The following is a 12,305-nucleotide window of genomic DNA, read 5'->3' as shown; positions in this document are numbered from 1 at the left end:
GGTACTTACCTACTTGAGATCTGTTGTTGTTGTTCAGCTGCCAAGTCATGTCCAAATCTGCAACCCCATGAACTGCAGCACGCCAGGCTTCCCTGTCCTTCATCATCTCCTTATGTTTGCTCAAATGCATGTCCATTGACTCGGTGATGCCATCCAACCATCTCGTCCTCTGTCATCCCCTTCTCCTCCCACCCTCAATCTTTCCCAGCATCAGGGTCTTTTCAAATGAGTCAGCTCTTTGCATCGGGTGGCCAAAGTACTGGAGCTTTAGCTTCAGCATCAGTCCTTCCAGCGAACACCCGGGACTGATCTCCTTTAGGATGGATTGGTTGGATCTCCTTGCAGTCCAAGGGACTCTCAAGAGTCTTCTCCAACACCACAGTTCAAAAGCATCAATTCTTTGGTGCTCAGCCTTCTTTATAATCGAACTCTCACATTCATACATGACTGCTGGAAAAACCATAGCTTTGACTATATGGACCTTTGTTGGTAAAGTGATATCTCTGCTTTTTAATACACTGTCTAAGTCTGTCATAGCTTTTCTTCCAAGGAGCAAGCATCTTTTAATTTCATGGCTGCAATCACCATCCACAGTGATTTTGGAGCTCAAGAAAATAAAGTCTGTCACTGTTTCCATTGTTTTCCCCTCTATTTGCCATGAAGTGCTGGGACCAGATACCTTGATCTGTTTTTTGAATGTTGAGTTTTAAGCCGGCTTTTCCACTCTCCTCTTTCACCTTCATCAAGAGGCTCTTTAATTCCTCTTCACTTTTTACCATTAAAGTGGTATCATTTTCATGTCTGAGGTTGCTGCTATTTCTCCCAGAATTTTGATTCCAGTTTGTGAGTCATCCAGCCCAATATTTCACATGATTTACTCTGCATATAAGTTAATAAGCAGAGTGACAATATGCATTAATAAAAATCCAAAGGTAAAAATCTGTCAAGAAAAACTATGATCTTAAAAGTACTCATTAGTTAGTACAAATTAGTACTCATACCAAATCCTCAAAGTGTTCCTCTTTACCATAAAAACTAAAAACAGTGGGTCTGATTTTCCCTTTTAAAAAATATTATTTTTGATGTTTCTTATTATAAGAAACAAAAGCAATTAATAGCTAATAAACAGTCACTGGCAATGATAATACATTATTTTTATCATTCTCATTATTTTGCATTTGTAAACCTCTTAACCATTTAAAAAACACTTTTATTAAAGTCCTTATATTTGCTCTTTATAGCAACCCTGGTCAAACCTAATTTCTTTGGATCCCGGTTCTAACTCTTTTAGAGCCTAGTTTCCTGGTCTTCATAGAAGGTTGTGCTTTTGTTTTGTCTTAATTTTTAATAACTAAAAGACATTTATTGAGCTGCTGTTACAGGCAGGGCACTCTGCCAAACACTTGAAGACAGGAAATGATTGAAAAAGTTAAGTCCTTGCTCTTAAAGAAGCTCGATAGGGGCAACAGTTGTTGATGGATCGTGTAAGAGTGAGTCTCAGAAAGTGTGGGGTCCTGGTCTGGACCTGCTCTAAGCATGGAACTCAGCAGACTCAAGAATCCAACTGATTCCTGATGACCCAGCATCATGGATGATGTCAGCTCTGGGGACACGGGGGCAATCTGGATGGAAGAACCAGTTTTAAGTTAACAAGTAAAGGAACAAAGAATTTATTTTTCCTGTGTCTCTTTTTTCAAACAGGTATTCTTCTTACTAGCTAAGCAACACAATGGAAACCACGGCGAAAACAAATAAAAAGGATACTCAAGATGGGCCGCCAAAGGAAGTCAAATTGCCTCTCAGTGAGGCACTTCTAGACTATCAGTAAGTTTAGATTTTGAAATCCAAAAGCTCTCATACATCAGGGGCAAGCACTGCCAACACTCATATAACTCCAGCGGAAAATGAAGCACTCCGAAGCGGTCGAGGAAGCTGGATTGGAGGCTTACTTTCACTCTCATGCGACCTGCCTATTTTCTTTAGGTTTTGGCACGTTGGCAGTAACACAGGCCAAGCTATGAAACAGCATTCGTGAATGGGTTTTGGCTCCCTTGCCTGCTCCATTGAATTATTGGTCACTCTCCCCCAAATACACAGCAACTTGCTGGCTTATCTCTTCAAAGAGAGCACAGCTCAGGTAGTGTACCTTCACAAAAGAGCAAACGTACACACACTTCTCTTCTTCATTTAACTTTTCATTTCTAGACATTCCAATTGCATTGTCCTCAAGTGCCTGCAAATCAAACCCAAATGATTTATAATTATTTTTTATATGAATGGGCTTCCCTGGTGGCTCAGCTGGTAAAGAATCTGCCTGCAATGCAGGAGACCTGGGTTTGATCCCTGGGTTGGGAAGATCCCCTGGAGAAAAGAAAGGCTCCCCACTCCAGTGTCCTTGCCTGGAGAATTCCATGGACTGTATAGTCCATGGGGTTGCAAAGAGTCAGACATGACTGAGCAACTTTCACTTTAATAAGAATATCTTAATATTTCTATCCCAGAAGCTGGAGACAAGACTAGAGGTGATACCTGTCATATGTTTATGTTTTATCTCACTGATGGAGAGTGAGCCCCTTGATAGCTTTTGAACTTCAACTTTGGGTCCCGGGTAGATGTTTTAATGTGTAACACTTAGGAAGTGAATGAATACATGTTAGTTTGTTTTTTTTTTTCCAAATAAGAAGGCACTTCATGCCTGTTGAGCAAGTATTTAAATGTTTGCCCAGTACATACAGGCAAGTCCTGATCACTAGAGGACAAGAGTGAACAGGCCCACACGGTCCATTCCTAAACGAAGCATGGGAGATGGACATTGAACACACAGCCCGGTCTTTTTTGAAAAACTGCATACCTCTAAGTTAGATCCTACAGAAGAACAGCGTAGGGGGCTCCGTGACAGCGTAACTGACGAGCCGGACAGACTCGGCGCGTGCGTGCGCGGTCGTTTCCATTGCAGGGATCAGGACGAGCTCGTCCGAGGGGGCCATGTGTGAGCTGGCCTCGGAAAGAGGAGGAGCAGAGGCTACAGAGCCAGAGTGGTGGCCGGCAAGGCTGATGGGAAGAGGCCGGGTGAGGAAGGCGTGTCGCAGTCCAGGAAGGGAGAGAAGGCAGAGGGAGCGAGAGAGGGCAAGGGCGAGGTCGGATACGCAGACCCCCGGGGACACGTGGGTCTTGGGAGTAGGAGGCCGTCTACTGGAGGGGGCCACGGTTGAAACGGGATCAATGCTGGGGACCAGGTCTCCAAGAGAACCGTTCTCAACGACATTCAGGGAAAATCCAATGTCCTTCTTGCGAGACTCCCAGTCTGTATGTTCTTTTCAGAAGACAGTGAGTGAGAGGGTCAGAACACCGAAAGCACCCGTAGGAAGCGACTTTTCACCAAGTTCCCTTTTATTTCACTGGCGGTAACACTAAGCGACCACCGGATTCTCCCTGCGCTCGCTTCTCAGCATAACTGAAGACTTGGCACATCGTGGCTTCTGCGAGGGGGCCAGAAAGTCCAGCTCCGTGACTGCACTCTGGTCTCACCTTTTCCCCAGGGCCCACAGGAATGGCATCCAGCTACAGCTCCTCTCTCCTCTGGGTCAGCCAGAGGCCAGGCTTTCTCCTCTTCAACAGAGGTTTCCAAAGAGGCGAACATTTTAAAATTCTCATGATCGACTACAAGATGTAAGCTGAGCATTCCCATGCTTTCCATTCTCTTTCTTTGTTGAAATTAAATAAACAGCCTCATGGACTGGAACAGCCCGGGCCTTCCTGCACCCTTTTGGCTGCTCCCTGAGGTCCTAGGTGACGGGACTTTTGTCACATGATGAATAGTCAAGACGCCTCCCTCACCAACTGAGGAAGGATTGTCCAAGGGTCCCCAGCAGCATCTTACGTTTCTCTTATACAACCTCAGCCTCTGTGCTCAGGGCACAGAGTAGGTCATCCAGGACTTCTGAACAACTGAACTTTTCTTAATCTCTCTCAAGAAGATAAGGCCGTAGACCTCTGTGGTTGTTGGTGAAGAACCAAGACTGCCAATGTTGAATCTGCAGAGAGTGATCATGTCTTAAGTCACCCTTTTTCCTCAGGGAATTTGTTCCAAGACGCCCAAGGGATGCCTGAAATCATAGATAGTACTGAATCCTTCATATACTATGTCTAATATACCTATGATAGAGTTTAATTTCTAAATTAGGCACAGTAAGAGATTAACAATAAATCATAATAAAAGAGAACAGTTCTAACAATATACTATATTAAAGTTATGTGAATGTGGTCTTCCTCTCTCTTCCCTTTACCAAAATATCTTATTGCATAATGTTAAATCTCTAGGTGATGGTGGTTTTTATTTTTTCCTTTATATTTATTCCCTCCCCCCAACCCAGCCCCGCCAACCCAGTTTTCTACAACGAGTTTGGACATGGGTATAGCAATAGGTACAGATATAGTTGTGGGTTTTAAAGGTATGATAAGAGTATAGTTTCGTTTTTGGAACCCAAATTTGTGTTCCTTCTCAGAATTTTTAACAAAATTGCATGGAGGAAGGAAGTTGACACATTACTATGTTAATACTCAATAAACAACCTATAATAATAATAGGAAAGAGTTTTATTCAAGCCAAACTGAGGACTGTAGCCCAGGAGACACAGATTCAAGAAGCAGTTGAATTGTGTTGCACGGACTGCAAAATAGGGAGGCTTATGTAGGCAAAAGGGTTTCCTTGGTACCTCAGTGGTAGAGAATCCATCTACCAATGCAGGAGATGTAGATTCGATCCCTGGATTGGAGAAGGAAATGGCAACCCACTCCAGGATTCTTGCCTGGAAAATCCTAGGGGACAGAGGAGTCTGGTGAGCTACAGTCCATGGGCCCAAGTCAGACACAAATTAATGACTTAACAACAATAGCAACATACAGGCCAAAACCACAGTTACATGTTGTTTGTCAAGAATTAGGATTGCAATTGGTGAGAAGTAAGGGTGCACATTAAGCAAGGATTGGTTGGGATCCAAAATGGTCACACATTTACCAGGGAGACTTTGAGGCCATAAAATTGCACCTGGCAGCCCCTGGCAAAAACATTATTTTGAAAATGGCTGGTGGCATCTTTAAGTTTGATACAGTTCAAAACAAAGTTCTCAGCAATACAGAAATGTGTTTGAAACCACATCCACAATGGCCACCCAGCTCCATTTGAATGCCTGAACCATAGTTACTCCATTTTGATCTTCAAATGCATTCTTTTCTGTCACGGTTAAAGCAAATGAACAATAGATGTTTGACAGGCCACAGGTTGTTCTAGTCAGCATAAAGTTCAAGCCAAATCAGGAATAAGCCAGGATGACTTCCTCATACCTCAATATGGGAAAATTCCTTCCATCAACTAACATTTTAATAAGGAGGGAAGGGACAAGGTAACAGACGCATTGCATTAGAGTTAATTTCTTATCACTGTGCTTTAAAACAGTGTGATACCCCTTTCAAAGCACTTCAGTGTATATTAAGTGCTCAGTATAAGCCGCGTTGGTTTATTTTCCCACTTGCTTCAGCATTTAGTGTGAGATGTGGGCTACTAGGGCACTGAGTAGATAAGGGAGATGTGAACAGGAAAAAGTGTTCAGAGAACAGGGAGGCTTGAATTCCCACAGTGGCTAATGGTAGGGAGCTCCCTAATGGTAGGGAGGTTCAGCTTCATCTGAAAGTGAAAATGTTAGTGGCTCAGTCATGTCCTACTCTGTGACCCCATGGACGGCAGCCCACGCCAGGCTCCTCTGTCCGTGGAATCCTCCAGGCCAGCATACTGGAGTGGGTAGCTGGGATCTTCCCGACCCAGGGATCAAACCCAGGTTTTGTGCATTGCAGGCGGATTGTTTACCGTCTGAGCCACCAGGGAAGCCCTGCTTCCTGATAAACCATCTCTGAGGCCTGAGGAGGCTGAAGTGAGTTCCCAGGAGAGGCTAGGTGAAGTTAAACTTGCAACTACCAAATGCTCCACCAGGGGGCCGTTGAAGCAGCCAAACCTTTAGGGCAACTTAGAATCCACCCCACCCCCAGGCTTGCTGATGCCATTCAGACCTCTCCGAACTGCTCCCTGCAGAAGCAACACAAGGCAAAGTCTAAAGGATTTGCTCATTTTTAAAATGTTTTGTTTTTCTCTTCGTTTGGAAAGAAAGCGTTTTGTTTTTATCTCTACTAAGTTTACAATATCATAAATACAAATGATATTCCAGGGGAAGGACTGAGGACATAAGATTGAAATTCACCTGAAATTTACTGAGCACTTACTTTATGCTAGAAACATGCATGTATGATCTTATTTTCATCTTTATAAAATACATAGAGCTGGGTGGGTGTTGTTATATCTCTCTTGACAGCTTGGAAACTGAGTTCAGAGAATTGACTTGTTGAGGTCATGTGGGTAAGAAGTGGAAGAGACAAGATTGAAAAGCAGTTTCTCATTCTGCAAATACTCCTCTGTTCACTACACCACAGAGGTGCTCTCTCTATAAATATATATTTAATAGAGGCAAGGGGTTTACATGGAACTAGTTCTGTTCCTTTATTTTGGTCTCAGATTTAAAGTGGAAAGATTTGTGAGGTAATAGAGATACCCTTAACTCTTCAAATAGATATTAAATTGCCTGTACCAGAGTCTTCCCATGCTTTCTATATTTTATACCTAACAGACATTCAACAAATACTTGTTTGGTGTTAAAGAAATGTACTTGTGTCAAGAAAGAAACTTTTCACTATTTATAGACGAGATGGTATACTAATGAACTTGAACCAAGGGGTCAGCCTGCTTTACCCTGCTGTTTCAAGAAGCTCTGCTTGCCTTTGTAAAGTCTTTGTCTTGTCATTTTTGTCTGAATGTTTTTGGATTTCCAGGAAGCATGTTTTCTGTATGCCCTTTCCTAGGTTCTTTTTATGCTGAATTATTTATAGATAATGAGAAAGTATACAAGTTATGACTATGAAATAAAAATGGGAATTGATATTTTTTAAAACTTGAAGTTATCTCTCTAATACATACTTTAGTGAGTAAAATATACTCAGAAACAGGGCATCAGTAAAGATTCTTATCCCTAAATGGGTTTTATAGTATATTTAAGACTTGATTTCAATTCAAATAGTATAATTTTAAAATTTTGTTTCATTAATTTTTCCTAAAGGAAAGAATTGTAACACATTATTTCTGTTACTAGCTGTCAAATAAAGGAAAATGCAGTAGAACGATTTATGGCTCGAATAAAGAAATCTAGAGAAAAGAATCAGAAGTATCATGAAAGAGTGAGTATGAAATATAAAGCCGATACCTAATCATTAAACATTTATGCAAATGCTTTAAAATTTTTTGAGTTATAATGAAATAAATTCTATGAAATTATCTTCTTTAGTGCTTAGAGCTGATCAATTTACAATATATTTAAATGTATTTTTGTACATGGGAGGCAAGAAGGTACTGCTGTTTTTATTTATTAATTATAATGTCAAAGGAAGTCACCTTAAATTGTGTTATTTAGATCATGAGGACACTGAATCTTATGTTTAAAACTGTAAAGCTCTGCAACCCCATTTATCTTTTAATTTCTTATTTAACCAAACTATAAAACATGGGCTCTGTATTTTAAATTTCTTTATCTGTTTTCTTTTAGATTTTCAGTGTGTGCATATGTAAATATTATCGGAAAAGTACAACTTCAGTTGTTAAAATGACTAGGTTAATGTTTAAGATGATGTCTGTCTTTATAAAATCAGAATAAAACAAAGGTCAAAGGGGTGCTGAATGTGACTATCAAGACCAACAGAAATAAAGTTGGGAAGCAGGAAATGATAGTGCATACAATTTAGCCCTTAAGGGGGTCTCATGAATGAGGAAATACTGAGAGTGTCCCCTATTAAAACATTCTCACTATGGTACCTTTACAACAAAGAGGCTGTTTCCTCTTCCCAGAATGCTCTTCTCTTGGCTAGCTCCTCCTCATTCCCCCCATCTTAGCTGGGATGTTACATAAAAATATTTCTCCGTTATTTAATTGAAAGCCCTTTAGGTAGCAGCAATCAAATCTTATCTTTGTTTCTCCAAAGGGCCCAGCATGAGTAGGTGTTCAATAAATATTTGTTGGGTTGACCCACAAATACCAGTGGGAAGAAAAAATTTTGAGGTCACAGATATTTAAATTGCTAAGTTTAACATGACTCGTTATCAAGATATATTTTCCTCCCCACTTATGCCCACATCGGAAATGTCCAAGTCGGAAAAGTTATGCCCTCTTCTTTCATCGTTTCTTCCTATGCGTTTAGCTTTCTTTAGATGATTGCCGCTTTCTCTCTTTCTCTGATTGCATTCATTGCTCCTCCACAGCACTAGACATCTCACAGCTCACCGTGCCCACGCCCTTACTTCCCAGTACATACTTCCACTCCTACTGTTCCCCTACAACCATTCTAGCAAAAGTTGTAATGACCAATTAGCCAGGTCCAATGTACTCTTTGAGGCCTTACTTTACACCTCACTCCTCCAGCAGTCACTCCTGGCAACTTGAAACTCTTTCCTTTGGACTCCAGGACGTCACTCTTTCTTAAATTTCCTTCTACTTCTCTGATCATTTTTTTCATTGTTTTTTTCCCCTTGAATAGGAAAAGAAACTACCCTTTAATTAGAGTATTTATCAAGGTTCTGATCTTAAACCTACTCTTTTACTCTTAGCTCTCTGTGGATCATCTTATTTAACATCATGACTTCAAATGACATCTTTGTGGTGATATCTTATATGCATATGTGACAGAATTTATAATCCTATTGAAAGGGTTTCTGACCCACTTCCAACTTGTATGTGTGGAGGCGTCCCCTCACCAACAAGCGATTCTCAGACTCTGGCGGGGTGTGTGAGAGTTCACCTCAATTCTGACACTTACCTACCTGGAGATAGAATCAGATTCCACAGGTAAAGGGCTCAGTCCCACAAGACCACCCTCCACTTCAGACGCCAGTTACCAGTCCAGGCTGTTACTTGCACTTCTGGTTGACTGGCTATAAATCAGAGGCTCTCACAACCCCATCCTCCTTAGGTTCAATTAACTTGCTAGAATGGCTCACAGAACCAGGAAAACCCATTTACTCACTGGATCTTAAAAAGAGTATTAAAGGCTATGAATCGACAGTCAGATGAAGAGATACAGAGAGCAAAGTGAAAGTGAAAGTCGCTCAGTCGTGTCCGACTCTGTGACCCCGTGAAAATAGCCCATGGAATTCTCCAGGCCAGAATACTGGAGTGGGTAGCCTTTCCCTCCTCCAGGGGATCTTCCCAACCCAGGGATCCAACGCAGGTCTCCGACATTGCAGGCGGATTCTTTACCAGCTGACCACCAGGGAAGCCCCTAGAGAGCAGAGTACCAAACAAAGGAGCTTCTGCCCTTGTGGAGCTTGGGGCCTGGCAGAGCAGCACATGACGCTCCTTTTTCAGGTTTTAATGGAGGCTTCATTGCATAATCGTGATTGACTAAATCACTGGCCAGTAGCAGTTGATTCCACCTCAAGTCCCTCTCCTGTCCCTGGAAATCAACGCGAGGGACTGCAATCCTCTAATAACTTGATCGGTTCTCCTGGCAATCAGGCCCTCCCTCTCTCTCTCTCCCAGATTCAAAAGTCACTTTCATTAACATAAACCCAATTGTGATGGCAGAAAATTCCATGGGTTTTGGGCACTGTGGGCCAGGAACTATGGGTGAAAATCATTAAAAAAAAAAAAGAATATGTCTAAGAAATACAGATCTATATTTATATATCTATCTATATATATATATATCATAAACATATCATATATACTTATGCTCTTTGGAAGGGAAGCTATGACAAACCTGGACAGTGTATTAAAAAGCAGAGACATCACTTTGTGATAAAGGTCTGTCTAGTCAAAGCTATGGTTTTTCCAGGAGTCATGTACGGATGTGAGAGCTGGACCATAAAGAAGGCTGAGTGCCAAGGAATTGATGCTTTCAAATTGTGGTGTTGGAGAAGACTCTAGAGAGTCCCTTGGACTGCAAGGAGATCAAACCAGTCAATCCTAAAGTAAATCAACCCTGAATGTTCATTGGAAGGACTGATGCTGAAGCTCCAATACTTTGGCCACCTGATGCGCAGAGCTGACTCATTGGGAAAGACACCGATGCTGGGAAAGATTGAAGGCAGGAGGAGAAACGGGACAACAGGGGATGAGATGGTTGGATGGCATCACTGACTCGATGGACACGAGTTTGAGTAAACTCCAGGAGACAGTGAAGGACAGGGGAATCTGGCGTGCTGCATTTCTTGGGGTCGCAAAGGGTCGGACACGACTTAGTGACTGAACAACACAGAAATACATGTTAGTCACCTGAGTGACCAAAGATATACATACATATATTTCTTGTAAATGACAGTATCACAACCATACACTAAAAAGAAGAAAATGTAAAAACTGGTGAAATAGAAATAAAATCTCTAGTTCAATTAATAACATTGTACCAATGTTGATTTCCTGGTTTTGATACTGTGCTATCATTAGATAAGGTGTTGTCATTTGGGAAAGCTGGGTGGACAGTAGGTGGGAATTGTGTCCTATTCTGGCAACTTCTATTCTTGTTCTTGTGAGTCTAAAAAAGTTTTTAAAAGGCCATGAGATGGCCTTATAACAAAACAAAAATTATCCTTCCTTTGTAGCTTAGATACTAAATCTCCTTTCTTCTATTTTATAATATGATAATTAGTCTTACCTCAAATAATAAATTTACCTTTATATAATAAATTTACCTAAATAAATGTCTTTTTAAAAGCATATTGGTGTATATATTTAAATTTTACTTCAGTATATCACTCAAAATAGTTTTTCAGATACAGTGAATTTTGTAACAGTGTCAGACACATTTCTTTTCTATTTGAAATTCATACAGGATTTGGGAAGTTTAATATAGATGTTATTAAATTTATGTATCTATGCCCTATACATGCATGTGGCCTTTTAGATTCTTAGGAATACATAAGAGCTTTCAAAACTCCCTATGGACATCTCATCTCCAGTTTTCTTCTGAAGTTTTATTTTTTTTTGGTCAGCTTGTTGTTTACCTCAACTTTTATTAACACCTCAGGGAGCTGTGGGAATATGGCACAGTGATAAAGAATCCGCCTGGCAATGCAGGAGATGCAAGAGATGTGGGTTCAGTCCCTGGGTCAGGAAGAGCCCCTGGAGGAGGAAATGGCAACCTACTCCAGTATTCGTCTCTGGAAAATTCCATGGACAGAGGAACCTGGCTGGCTACAGTCCCTAGGGCTTCAAAGAGTCAGACACAATGAGTGCGCGCGCGCGTGCACACACACACACACACACACACACACACACACACACACACACACACAAGGCTGTAATGTTCAACAATTGTTGATTGTTTTTGACAAACCAGTCTGGGAGAAGGCTGTTAATGCACTGGGTAAGCTCTGAGTCGGGTCAATTAAAGACAAGGGTTGCCAGTGGGGTTTTCTAGGGAATTACCAGATAAGTCAAATAATGACCCTTATTTAGGAACTGGGCTTTGCAAGAGTTCTGCCTCTCTTACTTTTCTTCCTAACCCTCAGCCACAGGCTGCTAGATTGCTGGGTTTTACCATAATTGTGGGGCTGTTGGTTCTTAGGGTAAGTTTGAAATGCCACGAAACTCACTGTTCTTACTAAGATTCAACCATTTTTCTTGAATAAACACTCCCTGGAAGTTACTGCAAAGCCTTTAATTTCCAGAGTTCTGAAAAGTTGATTTTGCCAATCTTTGCCAATTTTTTCTCATTGCCTTTATGGAGAAGTGGATTTTCAAAAGTCTTACTCCACCACTCCAGTTTATGTCATTCTCTACAAGATTTTACAAAATTAGAAGGAAAGAAATTCAGTTTTCAGACATATATCATATCATGAATTCTTCGGTACTAAAAATTCTTCAGAGACAGAATTTAGATACTTTAGAATATTGCAAACAAAAGATCAGAGAAGTTAAACTGTGGGATTTTGAATATCATATCTTTTTAATCTTTATTTCTATTTTTTTTTTAAATCACTCAAAGCCTGTCCAGTCTGTCTTTTTGTTTTGGGCTGTATTTATCAATACTGAGCATCACAAAGTTAATTGTCTGTTGCTTTTGTTCAGTTTATCAAAGTTTTAAATTAAAATTATAAAGTACTGATATGACAGTTATGTCATACAGCCTGTGGAATGACCTAAAAAGCATTAAGTTTGCATTAAAATCCTCTCTGAGGACTTTTAAACTAGTGTCTATTTTGCTAAGCAATTTTA

At 40.8% G+C, this 12,305-nt stretch overlaps 1 protein-coding gene across 1 annotated transcript in view; it reads left to right on the top strand.

The window, feature by feature from the left end:
• Window positions 1–1,729: 1,729 nt before the first annotated feature.
• Window positions 1,730–12,305, top strand: part of CCDC83 (coiled-coil domain containing 83) — a 42,919-nt gene continuing 32,343 nt past the window's right edge. The window contains exons 1-2 of the mRNA XM_065936959.1: window positions 1,730–1,824; window positions 7,194–7,278. Of these exons, the coding sequence (XP_065793031.1) occupies window positions 1,730–1,824; window positions 7,194–7,278 (180 nt within the window). The remainder of the gene's footprint in view (window positions 1,825–7,193; window positions 7,279–12,305) is intronic.

Source organism: Muntiacus reevesi, chromosome 5, assembly GCF_963930625.1.
Source record: "Muntiacus reevesi chromosome 5, mMunRee1.1, whole genome shotgun sequence".
Taxonomy (NCBI): Eukaryota; Metazoa; Chordata; class Mammalia; order Artiodactyla; family Cervidae; genus Muntiacus; species Muntiacus reevesi.
Note: the sequence above shows the minus strand (reverse complement) of the source record. Positions and strands in the feature narration are given on the sequence as shown.